The sequence below is a fragment of the Anomaloglossus baeobatrachus genome, chromosome 7 (genome assembly GCF_048569485.1).
Source record: "Anomaloglossus baeobatrachus isolate aAnoBae1 chromosome 7, aAnoBae1.hap1, whole genome shotgun sequence".
NCBI lineage: Eukaryota > Metazoa > Chordata > Amphibia > Anura > Aromobatidae > Anomaloglossus > Anomaloglossus baeobatrachus.
Window position 1 is genome coordinate 297,634,866 of NC_134359.1, and position 16,630 is coordinate 297,651,495.

The following is a 16,630-nucleotide window of genomic DNA, read 5'->3' on the forward strand; positions in this document are numbered from 1 at the left end:
AGGCAGCAGAGGGAGAGGGCTCTGGAGGGCAGCAGAGGGAGAGGGCTCTGGAGGGCAGCGGAGGGAGAGGGTTCTGGAGGGCAGCGGAGGGAGAGGGGTCTGGAGGGCAGCGGAGGGAGAGGGGTCTGGAGGGCAGCAGAGGGAGAGGGGTCTGGAGGGCAGCAGAGGGAGAGGGGTCTGGAGGGCAGCAGAGGGAGAGGGGTCTGGAGGGCAGCAGAGGGAGAGGGGTCTGGAGGGCAGCAGAGGGGGAGGGGTCTGGAGGGCAGCAGAGGGGGAGGGGTCTGGAGGGCAGCAGAGGGGGAGGGGTCTGGAGGGCAGCAGAGGGAGAGGGGTCTGGAGGGCAGCAGAGGGAGAGGGGTCTGGAGGGCAGCAGAGGGAGAGGGGTCTGGAGGGCAGCAGAGGGAGAGGGGTCTGGAGGGCAGTGGAGGGAGAGGGGTCTGAAGGGCAGCAGAGGGAGAGGGGTCTGGAGGGTATAGGGAGAGGGGTCTGGAGGGCAGCAGAGGGAGAGGGGTCTGGAGGGCAGCAGAGGGAGAGGGGTCTGAAGGGTATAGGGAGAGGGCTCTGGAGGGCAGCAGAGGGGGTGGGGTCTGGAGGGCAGCAGAGGAAGAGGGGTCTCGAGGGCAGCAGAGGGAGAGGGGTCTGGAGGGCAGCGGAGGGAGAGGGGTCTGGAGGGCAGCGGAGGGAGAGGGGTCTGGAGGGTATAGGGAGAGGGGTCTGGAGGGCAGCGGAGGGAGAGGGGTCTGGAGGGCAGCGGAGGGAGAGGGGTCTGGAGGGCAGCAGAGGGAGAGGGGTCTGGAGGGTATAGGGAGAGGGGTCTGGAGGGCAGGAGAGGGAGAGGGGTCTGGGGGGCAGCAGAGGGAGAGGGGTCTGGAGGGCAGCAGAGGGTGAGGTGTCCGGAGGGCAGAGGGTGAGGGGTCTGGAGGGCAGCAGAGAGAGAGGGGTCTGAAGGGCAGAGGATGAGGGGTCTAGAGGGGAGAGGGTGAGGGGTCTGGAGGGCAGCAGAGAGAGAGGGGTCTGGAGGGCAGAGGATGAGGGGTCTCGAGGGCAGAGGGTGAGGGGTCTAGAGGGCAGAGGGTGAGGGGTCTGGAGGGCAGCAGAGAGAGAGGGGTCTGGAGGGCAGAGGATGAGGGGTCTCGAGGGCAGAGGGTGAGGGGTCTAGAGGGGAGAGGGTGAGGCGTACCGAGAGCAGATGGATTTGTGTCCAGAGGGAACACGTAGAGGTGTCCACAAAATAGAAGAGAGGTCTGGAGGGTAGATTGAGAGGCGTCCCGAAGGTAGAGGAAGTGAGGTCTGGAAGTCAGAAGGAGAGTTGTCCGGAGGGCAGATGGATAGGCATCTGGAAGGCAGAGGAAGAGGGCAGACAGAGAGGCATCCGGAGGGCAGAGACAGTGGTCTAAAGGGCATACGGGGAGGGGTCTGGAGGGCAGAGACAGTGGTCTAGAGGGCAGACTTGAAGGGGTCCAATAGCAGCTCTTTCCCAGACAGCACTGGAACTCCCAACAAAGCCGAGCATCCCTTTATATGGGAGGGATGGAAGACGTTGCTGTCAGCTGAATAATTGTTCTTTTGGCAGCTGTCTAGTGTGTATGGGCCTTACCTTTAGTCCATGTGTTGACCATTCTTTTATCACCACTGTGGCCAATGATTGGCTGCAGTTTTCTTGCAACTATGATTGAACATCCACCACCATAGGAAAGCTACTAATTATTAGTGGCAGTGAATACATATGGTAACTAGTCTGTGCTACAATAACTGCATGTACATGAAGATGTCGCTGCTGCCTGCGCTCTCTGAGACGATAACTGGAGCTGCCGAGAGTAGATCACTGGAGGGGGGGGGTGGAGGCTCATGATGATGGGTTGTATACCAGTCCCTCAGGATAACATTGCATTGACGTCCTCCATCTATCTGCACACTATATTTCAAAACCTTCTCCGTGTTGTGTATCTTAATGACTATTTCCCTGTAGAATTGTCTCTCGTATTAATAGTGATTTTTATATTAAAACGTATTATTGAAGTAAATATTTGCCTGATTCATTTTTCTTTGCTTTGCAGCAAAACCCAAAGTGCTGAACCCCATAAAACTTTCCCTGACTGATTCGGGTGAGGTTCTTTGCACTTTACACATCGAGGAATTTTATCCTTCTGATATCCAGATAAAATGGAACGGTAAAGAGAATCCGAGCTCGGGTAAAACTGTGAAAAATGCAGATGGCTCTTACACCCTAGAGAGCGAATGTAAACTTCCCGGAAGCTTCTTCAGAGACCCGCAGTCCACGGTGAAGGTTTCCTGGAGACATGAGTCCATGAATGACTGGGAGTGGAGGGAGATGTCACCTGTGGATAAAGGTATGAAGCGTAACGGGCCTTGTCTGTGATGATTTTTTTATTATTGATTCGTCTTTTTTTTTTTTCCATGAACTGACTTTGTTCTCATTATATATTGGTCCTTCATGTTGTTTGTGCTTCGTATATTTAACTCTTAGATTTTCCATGGAAGCCAGAATTACGTGAGATTCCCGTTCCCAACCTTCTTGCTGGTATCACAGCTACACTGAAGTGTGAGGTGTCCAACGTCTTCCCCGATGTGCTGAGTGTGAAGTGGCTGAGGAAGGAGAAGGACAGTCCGGATATATACCCTCTGGTTCATGGTGATAGATATATGATATCAGATGTCACACCAGAGCGGCAGAAGGATCACACATTCACATACAGAGCGTGCGTAAAGTTCACTCCATCAGTCACTTCCGACCAAGGAACGGAGATTACCTTCAGAGTGGAGCATCCCAGTTTAGGAAAACCGGCAGAAAGGAGCACCGGACCCCTCTCTATACAAGGTGATTCTGATTATCTAATGTGTATTTATGAAACACTATATTGATTTATACACATATCTAAAATTCAGGAGACTTGCCTAAGATATGGGACAAAAATAATCTTTAATTTAGTGAAATCTCTAAAAGATCACACAGTATTACAAGTGATTGGTTAGATTTGTGACCAGATAAATGCACAGAGATGCCTCTTTTTTTAATCTTTCACGACTTAGAAGTTGAGCCCAGACCATTCCTAGCAGATGCAGACTGTTACACAGCCGACATCTGCCTAGAACAGCAGCAACCAGAGCTAGCTCTAATCACTGCTGCTCAATCATTTACATGCTGCTGATTGTTTTTGATGAGCTAAGATCCAGTCACAAATAACGAGATCGTGAACGAGATCGCTACTACGTCACAGTTCCCGGATCGTTGCTGAGTCGTTGGTGAAATCGTATGTGAGGTGTCACACACACCGACTTTAGGAACGAGCATGCGACCCGTATAACGATCTTGTAAATCATCGGGACCCTGTCACACAACAGCTGTGGTAACGATTCCGATCTCGATTAGGGGCGTAGTGAAACGCAGTGAGCCACGTAGGCGTGCATTTGCGTCGCCTTTTCCACACCCCTCCGCTCCAATTGGTGGCCAATACTGCGTTCTGATTGGGCGGGTGGGCGGGCCTAAAAGGTAACTTTTGTATCGCTTCATCCTTTGTCACTTCTTTTGAGCTTTGCTTTGAGAATAGAACCTGCGACCCCTGATTCATTCATACTTTGTACTCGGTTGCTTGCTTGCTTTTCGGATTGAAGCTGCATCTGCACCCGGATTCATCCCTCCTTCGTTCCCGAGTGTTTATCAGCACCAACCAATCGGTGCAGAGGGGGCGCGGAAACTACACGCCTACGTGTCACACTAAAGTTCTAATCTAAGTTGTTAATGAAATCGTAGGTAGGTGTCAAACATACAGATCTCCATCCTGCCCAGCAGGACTCCAACCAGCCAAAAATGGCCCAGGCTTTTCAGCATCGACCAATGATTTCACAGCAGGGGGCGGATCGTTGGTACGTGTCAAACATAACGAGATCGCTAGTAAAGTCATTGTTGTGTCACAGAAACTGTGACGTAGCAACGATCTCATTCACGATCTCGTTATGTGTGAAGTGGCCTTTAGTGAAAAGTGGGACAATATAGTCCAAACAGATATTGTAGATTGTACTGTAGTGGTTAATATTTGGCTTATGCTTATAATCAAGGAACCATATCTGCAGACAAAAAAAAATATCTGAAATATTGAGATGTGAGTTTCTGGCCACCTTAATAGCATTATAGATGTTTAACAACTACCCTAAAATTTGGATAATCACTAAAATGAATTGAAACCCCCCCAGATCGAGTCCAAAAGTTAATTCAGATCCTGAACTCGGGATTCCCCACAACAAGCTTATTCAGACTCTAGATATAGACTTCTTATTAAACTTATCAGATCCTATACTCATTTATAATACATCTTATACTCAGACCCTCCCCTCCAAAAAAATTTACTGTATTTTTCATTTTATAGGACGCACCCCAAATTTAGAGAGTAAAAAAAGGTAAAAAAAAAAATAGGGTCCATCTTATACTCTGGTGTTGTCTTAGGCAGCGGTGGTGGAGCGAGGTCAAAAGAGGCATAGGTTGTGCTGGTGGCGGTGAGTCAGTGGTGGCATCGGAGGTGGCGGGTCAGTGGTGGCATCGGAGGTGGCGGGTCAGTGGTGGCAGCGGAGGCGATGGGTCAGTGGTGGCAACAGCGGGTTAGTGGTAGAGCAGGCCGGTGCGGCAAGTGTCCCAGTCTGTCCGCGGTCCCGGCTTCAAATGATGGCGCCCGGAGCAGCACGTGCGCAGATGGTGCTCTCATCCAAGAGCTGCATCTGCACACACGCTGTCTCTCGATGCCATCATTTGAAGCAGAGACCGCGGACAGACTGGGACACCCACCGCACAGATGTCCGCCCGCACAGAGTGGCAGCCAGCAGGCTGCCTGCCCGGCCGCCAGGACAGAGAGACAGCTGGCTACTGGCACCGACAGGCACCTGGCCGCCCATAGCACCGATCGCACAGACAGCCCCCCGCCAATTCTGCACCTCACGGTAAGCTATATTCGGATTTTAAGACGCACCCATCATTTTCTTCCTAAATTTTTGGGAGGAAAAGTGCGTCTTATAATCCGAAAAATATGGTAAGTCCATCCCTGAAAATGAATTCACTTTCCAGAGTCGGTCTGCCGAGGAGAGAAATTGAGGCCAGGGAGGGATCGTCTTAGGGCGGCTTTGCATGTTGCCACATTGCACGTGCGATGTCGATGGGGTCAAATCGAAAGTGACGCACATCCGGCGTCGCAGTCGATATCGCAACGTGCAAATCCTTTTTGATACGATGAACGAGCGCAAAAGCGTCTTTATCGTATCATCGCTGCAGCCTTCGACATTTCCATGATGCCGGTGCCACGACAGGTACGATGTTGTTCCTCGCTCCTGCGGCAGCGCACATCGCTGTGTGTAAAGCCGCAGGAGCGAGGAACATCACCTTACCTGCCGCCGGCTGCAATGAGAAGGACGGAGGTGGGCGGGATGTTTACAGCCTGCTCATCTCCGCCCCTCCACTTCAATTGGCCGCCTGCCGTGTGACGTCGCTGTGACTCCGCACGACCCGCCCCCTTAGGAAGGAGGCAGGTCGCCGGCCAGAGGGACGTCGCACGGCAGGTATGTGCGTGTGAAGCTGCCGTAGCGATAATAATCGCTACGGCAGCTTTCACTAGATATCGCACGTGCGACGGGGGCGGGACTATCGCTGCAGCATCGGTAACACATTGTTACCGATGTCGCAGCGTGCAAAGCCCGCCTTAGTGTCATGTTTTCCAGGCTATGTCACTGCTCTTAGTTGTCTCCGCCACTCGGCTTTGGTGGTGGTTTTGTGTGTAGTATGAACTGGAGAGGACACTTAATGCAGAAACGCGTTGTATCCACCTGTGTCACTAAGGCCTGTGATCAGGTCAGTGCTGTAATATAGTGATGTGTGTGATGTGTTTTACAGATGTTCAGAGCGTGGCCGCATCTCAGGAAAACACTCAAACAGACTCTGCTCTTCAGGATGGCATCAAGGACCAGCAGACCACAGAACCACAGAAAAGTGAGTTTTGTTTTTGTTTTTTTTATGGGGTCTCCTGACAGTAAACTGTCAATGCATCCCTGCTGAGATCACAGTAGCGCAGCAGTAATCTTTGGGGATGTTCAGCAGCAGAAGTTCATGGAAACTCAGGAGTGAATTCATCTTGTCTTGTGCTATATGTAGAGAGACGCTGTGTAATAGTTCACTGATTAATAACTGCGTAATGTCCTAAACAGGGACTAAAATTCCCATTAACGTAACTAATAATTATCAGTAAAATTTAATTTGCTGTTACTGATTTGCTATATTAAGAGAAGAGGAGAAAAATAAGTGGTACTCATCACAGGCACATTATTTTGTACTTTTTTTTTCCAACATCACATGGGAATACAGAGTGAATACACTGACTGGACTACATTTGTTTTGCCTCTACTAACACTTCATCTGGCCCTTCACCAAGGCCAATGAAGCATAATGTTATATTATAGTTATGCATATTGTGAACTGAATGGGGGTCACAGTCTAATAACCATATCACATACAGTCATATGAAAAAGTTTGGGCACCCCTATTAATGTTAACCTTTTTTCTTTATAACAATTTGGGTTTTTGCTATTTCAGTTTCATATATCTAATAACTGATGGACTGAGTAATATTTCTGGATTGAAATGAGGTTTATTGTACTAACAGAAAATGTGCAATCCGCATTTAAACAAAATTTGACCGGTGCAAAAGTATGGGCACCCTTATCAATTTCTTGATTTGTACACTCCTAACTACTTTTTACTGACTTACTAAAGCACTAAATTGGTTTTGTAACCTCATTGAGCTTTGAACTTCATAGGCAGGTGTATCCAATCATGAGAAAAGGTATTTAAGGTGGCCACTTGCAAGTAGTTCTCCTATTTGAATCTCCTATGAAGAGTGGCATCATGGGCTCCTCAAAACAACTCTCAAATGATCTGAAAACAAAGAGTATTCAACATAGTTGTTCAGGGGAAGGTACAAAAAGTTGTCTCAGAGATTTAAACTGTCAGTTTCCACTGTGAGGAACATAGTAAGGAAATGGAAGAACACAGGCACAGTTCTTGTTAAGCCCAGAAGTGGCAGGCCAAGAAAAATATCAGAAAGGCAGAGAAGAAGAATGGTGAGAACAGTCAAGGACAATCCACAAACCACCTCCAAAGACCTGCAGCATCATCTTGCTGCAGATGGTGTCACTGTGCATCGGACAACAATACAGCGCACGTTGCACAAGGAGAAGCTGTATGGGAGAGTGATGCAAAAGAAGCCGTTTCTGCAAGCACGCCACAAACAGAGTCGCCTGAGGTATGCAAAAGCACATTTGGACAAGCCAGTTACATTTTGGAAGAAGGTCCTGTGGACTGATGAAACAAAGATTGAGTTGTTTGGTCATACAAAAAGGCGTTATGCATGGAGGCAAAAAAACATGGAATTCCAAGAAAAGCACTTGCTACCCATAGTAACATTTGGTGGAGGTTCCATCATGCTTTGGGGCTGTGTGGCCAATGCCGGCACCGGGAATCTTGTTAAAGTTGAGGGTCGCATGGATTCAACTCAGTTTCAGCAGATTCTTGACAATAATGTGCAAGAATCAGTGACGAAGTTGAAGTTACGCAGGGGATGGATATTTCAGCAAGACAATGATCCAAAACACCGCTCCAAATCTACTCAGGCATTCATGCAGAGGAACAATTACAATGTTCTGGAATGGCCATCCCAGTCTCCAGACCTGAATATCATTGCACATCTGTGGGATGATGTGAAGCGGCTGTCCATGCTCGGCGCCCATCAAACTTAACTGAACTGCAATTGTTTTGTAAACAGGAATGGTCAAATCTACCTTCATCCAGGATCCAGGAACTCATTAAAAGCTACAGGAGGCGACTAGGGGCTGTGATTTTTGCAAAAGGAGGATCTACAAAATATTAATGTCACTTTTATGTTGAGGTGCCCATACTTTTGCACCGGTCAAATTTTGTTTAAATGCGGATTGCACATTTTCTGTTAGTACAATAAACCTCATTTCAATCTAGAAATATTACTGAGTCCATTAGTTATTAGATATATGAAACTGAAATAGCAAAAACCCAAATTGTTATAAAGAAAAAAGGTTAACATTAATAGGGGTGCCCAAACTTTATCATATGACTGTACACAGCAGAGGATTTTTGTTTTGTTTTAGGGATTTTGTTTTAAGAAGCCAAGAAAAGCCGACACAAACATAGTGAGCACATGCAGGGCATTATTCATGGAGATGTTTCCACTTGTTGGCCATAGATATGTTTACATGTATACATAAGAAATAGACCTGTGTGTTATGATTCAGTAACCGAGGAGGATCAAAAATAAAAAGACAAAAAACTGGGAAACCCAGAGAGTAACCAGAGTGGCTGGAATCTCAGCGGACTGCAGACCTAACACTGACACATAACTAGAAGTAGCCGTGGGACGAGCCTACGATGACCTGGACACCTCGACACAGCCGGAGACGTAATATTCCTACAGAGAGAAATATAAGAAAAGCTAATCTACCTCAGAGCAATTCCCAAAGATATAGCTAGCCCCCCACATGTAAAGACTACGGTGATGTAAAAAAACACAATACATAGCCAGAGAACAGATTTAGCAAAGATGAGGCCCAAACTATCTATATAGGAAAGAGCACTGTCTGCAGCCTTAAAAACCCTAAAAAATACCAGCACGTCTGATATGGAAAAACCCTGAGACCAAACGGCCTCTCCCCCACTATATCAGCACTCTGATGTTACTGGGATCCAAAAACATTAATATAGACGAGGGACTGAATTAATACCAAGCATGACAAAAGAAAATACATTGCAGAATCATGGAGCTAAGTATATAGACACTCCCAGCAGGGAATGATTTAATTCCACCAGGAACTCCACACATGCAAAATAGGATTCAAGCATTAGTATCAAAGCAGAATAAACAACTAGAAGGTGGAAACAATAAGCAGAGGTACAAGACCAACTTATGAGTTCTTGAATACACAGCAGGAAGCCAGGCTGCAGAATGTCCATAGCACACAGGAGATAAACTGAGCACCAGCCAGGAGCAAGAGAACACTACTCAGTTATATAGACTCATTCAGAGGAAGCCGATTGCCAGTCACAATCGGCTGTCTGGTTTCCACTTTGCAAGTCAACTGCACTACCAGCACTGACCACAAGAGGGAGCCCCAAACTGGAATCTAATTCAAATGTATTCACAACACCTGTGTATATAAATATTGTGGCCATACATTTATATTCTGTACATTTCCATATTGTTCTGTCAGATCTCATTGTTGGGGACATTAGAGGACGTGATCAGTGGACGCAGGGGAGGAAGGTGACTCTCCAGTGTCCGGTCTCTTACTGCCCTGAGGATGTTACAGTCGTGTGGACGGTGACTGAGAAAGATGGAAAAATCCAAGAAGTCTCCACAGTTATAGACCAGCCGTCCAAGGAAAGAGAGGTCCTGAAGACGTCTGGATATTTCCTTACTAAAGAGACCGAGGAGTCTGATATAAAGGGACTGTACAATGTCACCAGTATATTGTCATTTATGCCAACGGTGCAAAGACATTATGGATCACTTATCACCTGCAGAGTCACCTCCAACGGTGAAACCAAGGACAAGAAACTCCAGCCGAAGTCTGTTCATGGTAAAATTATCTCTATACTTCTGTAATATATTTCTTATTTTCTATAGACTTTGAGCTTTTTTATGTATTGTACTTAAGTCACTTCAAGAGCTGCATTCACACTGCTTCTGGTTGCTTTGTACTGACTTATTCACCCCATAGAGCTTAGCTGACATTGTTTAGTCATATCCTGAGAAATACAGATTCTCCATTAGATCATTGCTCAGTCTCGTTCAGGCTTTGGACCAGTAGAAGCCAACAAGATACTGTAAAGGGCTGACCGGACAGCAGTGTAGGCGTGAATGCAGCTCTGGACGTGATGTAATGTCAGCACAAAAACAGAATAATGATGTGAATCCTTCCACAGTCTGATCCTGAGAACGTTCTCACACTACTCACAAAAGTTTGGGATATTTGGCTTTCTGGTGAAATTTATGCAAACTGTAAAATGTTCACCCTTCAGTGATATGTTATCATGACCATCGGTCATATAAGTAGAAGCAGCAATGGGGATTTCCTCATCTTAAACAATTTATTGAAACAAAAGCCAACAAAAGTGCTGTTTACCCCCCAAAAAAAATGTTAATGTCTCAATAACTTGTCATATGGCCTTAAGAATCAATTACAGGTGACAACAACGTATCCTGCTGGTCACAAGTGGAGTTATTGTCTGCGGAGGCATGGCATCCTAGAAGGGCAGCCCTCAGGTCATTGAGGTTCTGGGGTACAGAGTTACGACCTCTACAAGGTGACTCAGCTGATCCCATAAGTTCATATGGGATTGAGGTCAGGAGAAAGTCCTGGCCGCTCCATGTAGGGTCCCCCAGTCTCCAGCAGCCGTTCCCTAATTATGCGACCTCGATGAGTTGGAGCATTGTCCTCCATGAAAATAAAATGAGGCCGGTGTTACTCATGCAGAGGCACAATGTCTGGATTAATTATGTAGTCGGGGCTGTCACTGTACCATTCACACAGTGTAGGGCCGTTCTGTACTGACTAGACAACGGCCCACACTGTAACACCACCCCACCGCCCAAAGGTTCATCTGGTGACAGCGGGGGCTCATGCATAGCGCTCTCTTCAACTTTCATCAGTGACCAGTACTGAGGCTACTGGTCCCTTGTCTAGAGGACACCTGTGCCTGGTGGTGGGGTCAGGTATGGAGATGACGCCTGTGCCTGGCAGTGGATTCAGGTACATAGATGACACCTGTGCCTGGTGGTATGATCAGATACGTAGATGACGCCTGTGCCTGGTGGTGTGTTCAGTTATGTAGATGATGCCTGTGGCTGGTGGTGGGGTCAGGTATGGAGATGACGCCTGTGCCTGGCAGTGGATTCAGGTACATAGATGACACCTGTGCCTCGTGGTGTGGTCAGGTATGTAGATGATGCCTGTGCCTGGTGGTGGATTCAGGTATGTAGATGACGCATGTGCCTGGTGGTGTGGTCAGGTACATAGATGACGCCTGTGCCTGGTGGTGTGGTCAGGTATGTAGATGATGTCTGTGGCTGGTGGTGGATTCAGATATGTAGATGATGCCTGTGCCTGGTGGTGTGGTCAGGTACGTAGATAATGCCTGTGCCTGGTGGTGGATTCAGGTATGTAGATGATGTCTGTGGCTGGTGGTGGGGTCAGGTATGTAGATGATGCCTGTGGCTGGTGGTGGTGTCAGGTATGTAGATGACGCCTGTGCCTGGTGGTGGTGTCAGGTACGTAGATGACGCCTGTGCCTGGTGGTGTGGTCAGGTATGTAGATGATGCCTGTGGTTGGTGGTGGTGTCAGGTATGTAGATGATGCCTGTGCCTGGTGGTGTGGTCAGGTATGTAGATGATGTCTGTGCCTGGTGGTGTGGTCAGGTATGTAGATGATGTCTGTGCCTGGTGGTGTGGTCAGGTATGTAGATGATGCCTGTGGTTGTTGGTGGTGTCAGGTATGTAGATGATGCCTGTGCCTGGTGTTGGGGTCAGGTACATAGATGACGCCTGTGCCTGGTGGTGTGGTCAGGTATGTAGATGATGCCTGTGCCTGGTGGTGTGGTCAGGTATGTAGATGACGCCTGTGCCTAGTGGTGTCAGATATGTAGATGATGCCTGTGCCTGGTGGTGGATTCAGATATGTAGATACCTGTGCCTGGTGGTGGATTCAGATATGTAGATGATGCCTATGCCTGGTGGTGGATTCAGGTATGTAGATGACGCCTGTGCCTGGTGGTGGATTCAGGTATGTAGCTGATGCCTGTGCCTGGTGGTGTGGTCAGGTACGTAGATTACGCCTGTGCCTTGTGGTGCGGTCAGGAACCTTGAAGGTCACCTAGCACGCAGACCACGCTGATGTAAATGAGTTTGAATGGTTTTATGTGCCTCTCACTTTCCCTAAATGTGCATCTGACACCACAGGGCATTGTTCACAATGAAGCGGACATTAGTGTGGGATGTGGCCAAAGGACGTCCACTTCTCTGCCTTTCTGTGACTCTTCCGGTCTCTCTGTGTCTCTATACAACCTGCTGGTGACACTCTAATCTCAGTGGCCACTTCTGTCTGAGAAGATCCTGCTTGAAGCCTTGCAATGGCACAGTGCTGCTGATGAATTGTTAGGTGCTGTCATGGTCTCATGATGTCAAATTGTGAACAGTCTTATTAGGAGGACGGTTTAATACCAATTCTAATTTAACCCTGAAAGGTATTGGGTGATTCATGGATCAAACACATGTTGTGAATTTTGCCATTGAGCTCCTTGTTAGAGAACAGTAAAGCCTGCTTTACACGTTGCAATTTCGCATATCGTATGCAATTTGCAACGCCCCCATCGTATGTGCAGCACGTTCAATTTGTTGAACGTGCCGCACATACGATTAACCCCCGTCACACGCACTTACCCGTCCATACGACCTCGATGTGGGCGGCGAATGTCCACTTCCTGGAGTGGGAGGGACGTTCGACGTCACGCGGCAGCCGGCCAATAGAAGCGGAGGGGCGGAGCTGAGCGGGACGTAAACATCCTGCCCACCTCCTTCCTTCCGCACTGCTGGCCGGGAGCCGCAGGTCACAGGTGAGATCTGTTCATCATTCCCGGGGTGTCACACACTGCGATGTGTGCTACCCCAGGTACGATGAACAATCTGACGTTCAATTCGTCAGGAATGAACGACGTGCGTGCGATCAACGGTTTTTCGGGCTGTCACACGCTACAATATACCTTACGATGCCGGATGTGCGTCACTTACGACGTGACCCCGTCGACACAACGTAAGATATCTTGTAGCGTGTAAAGCGGGCTTTAGTTGTGCAAAAAGTAGAGAAACATTTAACAGTTGGACATGAGGATTCAAAAGTTTAGAGAAGGTCACATTAAGTTCACCTGAAAAGGTCAGAGGGCATTGTAGGATCATCCTGAAATTACACCCGCACCCATATATCCCTAACTCTTTGTGAGTAGTGTCTGTATAGTGAGGATATTTCCTTTAGCAGTTTATATTACTCTGAGATATAGATAAACGGCTTCCTCTTATACATCACTCATACATGTCATATATCATCTTCCAGCTAAGCCACAAGTGTTGGATCCGGTGTCGGCGTCTCTCGCTGAGTCCGGGGATGTGACGTGTTCTCTGAATCTGCAGAACTTCTATCCAAAACATATCACTGTCAAATGGACGACGGAGCAAAATCCACTGAAATCCACAGACAATCTTCAGGAGAACCCCGATCACACGTATAATGTCTGCAGCCGGTGCACCGTCCAGAAAACGCTCTTCAAGGATCCGAACTTTAAGCTGAATGTCACCTGGAGTCACAAAACCATGAAGGAAAAAGGAACAAGAGTCCTGACAAGGAGCGAGATCGTGAACAGTAAGAACCACGCTTTACCAAGTGTAGATTTACACTGCTGTTTCCCATTATATAGGCTCCATTTGTTTAAAAATAAAAGTGGTGAAATCAAAGTATATAAAGTCTATTAACAGCCACAAATACAGATAAAATAAGTAAAAACTGTCCTCGGTCATTAAGGCTATGTGCGCACTTACCGGATTTTGCCGCGGATTTTCCGCGGATTTGCTGCATGTTTCGCTGCAGAAAATGTTCATAACATCTCTGCAGTGAATCACCAGCAAATCCTATGGAGAAAAAAAATCCTGTGCACACTAGGCAGAATTTGACAGCTGCATGTTTTGCTGCGGAAATCCCGCAGCAAAAACAAGTGCATGTCACTTCTTTTCCGCAGGTAGCTGCGGGTTTTCCCTAATCTAATGTAAAAATCACGCAGGGAACAGCTTGCGGAAAAACCGCACCAAATCCGCAACAAAATGCGACAATTTGGGTGCGGATTTGATGCGGATTTTTTCCGCAGGTGATAAGATCTTTGAGAGCCTGCGGAATTTATGCAAGGAAATTTAATTTCTTCGGCGCTCTATTGGGAGACCCAGACGATTGGGTGTATAGCTACTGCCTCCGGAGGCCACACAAAGTATTACACTAAAAAGTGTAAGGCCCCTCCCCTTCTGGCTATACACCCCCAGTGGGATCACTGGCTCACCAGTTTTCTGCTTTGTGCGAAGGAGGTCAGACATCCACGCATAGCTCCACTGTTTAGTCAGCAGTAGCTGCTGACTATATCGGATGGAAGAAAAGAGGGCCCATATAGGGCCCCCAGCATGCTCCCTTCTCACCCCGCTTGTGGTTTGTAAGGTTGAGGTACCTATTGCTGGTACGGCGGCTGGAGCCCACATGCTGTTTTCCTTCCACATCCCCCTGAGGGGCTCTGAGGAAGTGGGATCTTACCGGCCCCAAAGCCCTGAGGCCGGGCTCCATCCACAGACCCATTGAACCTGCTGGATACGGAGCTGGGTACCGTTCAGGGACATGGCCCTGCACCATTCAGGTACTCTGTGTCCCCGTACACACAGGCACAGCACACTCCAGACTTGCTGGGTGTGCTAGTGCGCCGGGGACAGTAAAGGGTTACAGTCACTGCAGCCTAGCTGAGTGACTTTATGTATGGGGAACTACCGCGCCGGACGCTCCGGGAGCGGCGGCGCGGCTGGGACTTGTAGTGCGCCGGGGACTTAGCGCCGACCGCGCTTTTACGGCGGCGGCGCTTATAAATCCAGTCCCCGGCTTTTGCGGCCTAGCTCCGCTTCGTTCCCGCCCCCACCCTGTCAATCAGGGTAGGGGAGAGACGCTGTACAATCAGCAGCGCCGAGGGCTGGAGCCTTATTTACATGCTCCAGCCCTCTCACTGGACACTGTGGGACGCCGGTTTCCCGCTCTGACTTGGGGGCACGCCCACGGCCCGCCCCTACTCACACGAGCTGGAGAAGGACGCCGGCGGCCATTCCTGCAGTCCGAGCTGAGAGATCGGACTCTGGGCAACCAGGCACAGGACTAGGGCGACCACACACCCGCTTATAGGCGGGCGGTAAGCGGCACCTGAAGTGCTGACCCCACTAAATACCGCAGTTGTCCATTTGTATTTTTATGCTTATACTGCATAGGTCGCTATTTTTGGCTATATGCCCTCTTAGATGGCGACACATCAGCAGCAGGAAAGCAGGGGTGCTAAGGCACAGGCTTCCTATGCTGCTTGTATTGCATGTACTGAAGTGTTCATGTGTATTTATGCTTGTATGCTATACACTGCACTGTACGGTCGCTAGTCTGGGCTATTTTCGCCTAGAATGACTAGACTACAGCAGCAGAAAAGCAGGGGTGCTGAGGCACAGGTTTTTTCTATGCTGCTTGTATTGCAGGGGTTGCAGTGTTCATTTGTACTTATGCTTGTATGCTATACATTGCACTGTATGGTCGATATTCTGGGCTATATTCCCCTAGATGGCTAGTCTACAGCAGCAGAAAAGCAGGGGTGCCAAGGCACAGGCTTTCTATGCTGCTTGTATTGCATGTGCTGCAGTGTTCATTGTACTTTATGCTTGTATGCTATACATTGCATTGTACGGTCGCCATTCTTGGCTCCATGTCCTAGATGGCTAGTCGGCAGCAGCATATAAGCAACACAGGCTTTCGATGCTGTTTTTACTGCATGTGACACTGTTCCACGGCACTGAACCCCATTGTGTGCAATGCTCCCCTGGAGCACTTGGTCAGCCGGGGTCTCTACTAGACGTGGCCAAAGGAACCACCTGTCAACCCTGTCCAAGGACAGGGATGGAGTTGCATTGGGATAGAGACTTGCAGTCCGGACAGGCCATGGGCAAATCATTGCTCCCTGGCCACCCTCATTGGGAATAAAATCGGTTCCCCGGGGGGGGTCCCAGGAGGCTCTCTGTATGATGAGGCAGACGTAGCTCATCAGGACTTTGATCCTGCCAACGCTCTCAATCCGGATACACCGGATGGTGACGCCATAAGGAATGATCCTATAGCGTCCATCAATGGAATGTTGGATCTTTCTCCCTCAGCTCCCCCAGCGGAGGAGTCAGCTTCACAGCAGGAGAAGTCCCATTTCAGTAGCTCAAACGTATTTTGAGTTTTTTTCTGGCCACGCTGACTTCAGAGAAGCAGTCCAGGAACACCACGCTTACCAGATAAGCGTTTTCTCCAAACGTATTAAGGATACACGTTATCCTTTTCCCCCTGACGTGATCAAGCGCGGGACCCAGGGTCCAAAGGTGGATTCTCCAATCTCCAGGCTTGCGGCTAGAGCTATAGTTGCAGTGGAGATGGGACTTCACTTAAAGATGCCAGACAGATAGACTGTGGTTGAAATCTGTCTATGAGGCTATCGGCGTGTCGGTTGCTCCGGCATTTACAGCCGTATGGGCACCCTAAGCTTTTCAGCTGTCCTTGCACAGCTGGTCTTGAGCATATGTACATTTGTGCCGCAGGGGCGTCCGTATCCTCGCAATGTCTGCATTGCGACTTACCCTATTAATGCTGTCCTGGAAGGACAGTCGAGGTTTCGGTCCTTCCCAAGCTCGGGCAGGTCCCAATTGTCCTCGTCCAAAAGAGCTGAAAATCCTCAGAGGGGCT

The 16,630-nt window shown here is 48.6% G+C and overlaps 1 protein-coding gene across 2 annotated transcripts in view; it reads left to right on the forward strand.

Annotated features, from left to right (window-relative positions):
• Window positions 1-16,630, forward strand: part of LOC142245628 (uncharacterized) — a 124,675-nt gene that overhangs the window by 62,348 nt on the left and 45,697 nt on the right. For both annotated transcript variants that reach the window (XM_075318518.1, XM_075318517.1), the window contains 5 exons: window positions 2,058-2,351; window positions 2,489-2,839; window positions 5,894-5,989; window positions 9,292-9,660; window positions 13,187-13,492. In XM_075318518.1, the coding sequence (XP_075174633.1) occupies window positions 2,058-2,351; window positions 2,489-2,839; window positions 5,894-5,989; window positions 9,292-9,660; window positions 13,187-13,492 (1,416 nt within the window). The remainder of the gene's footprint in view (window positions 1-2,057; window positions 2,352-2,488; window positions 2,840-5,893; window positions 5,990-9,291; window positions 9,661-13,186; window positions 13,493-16,630) is intronic.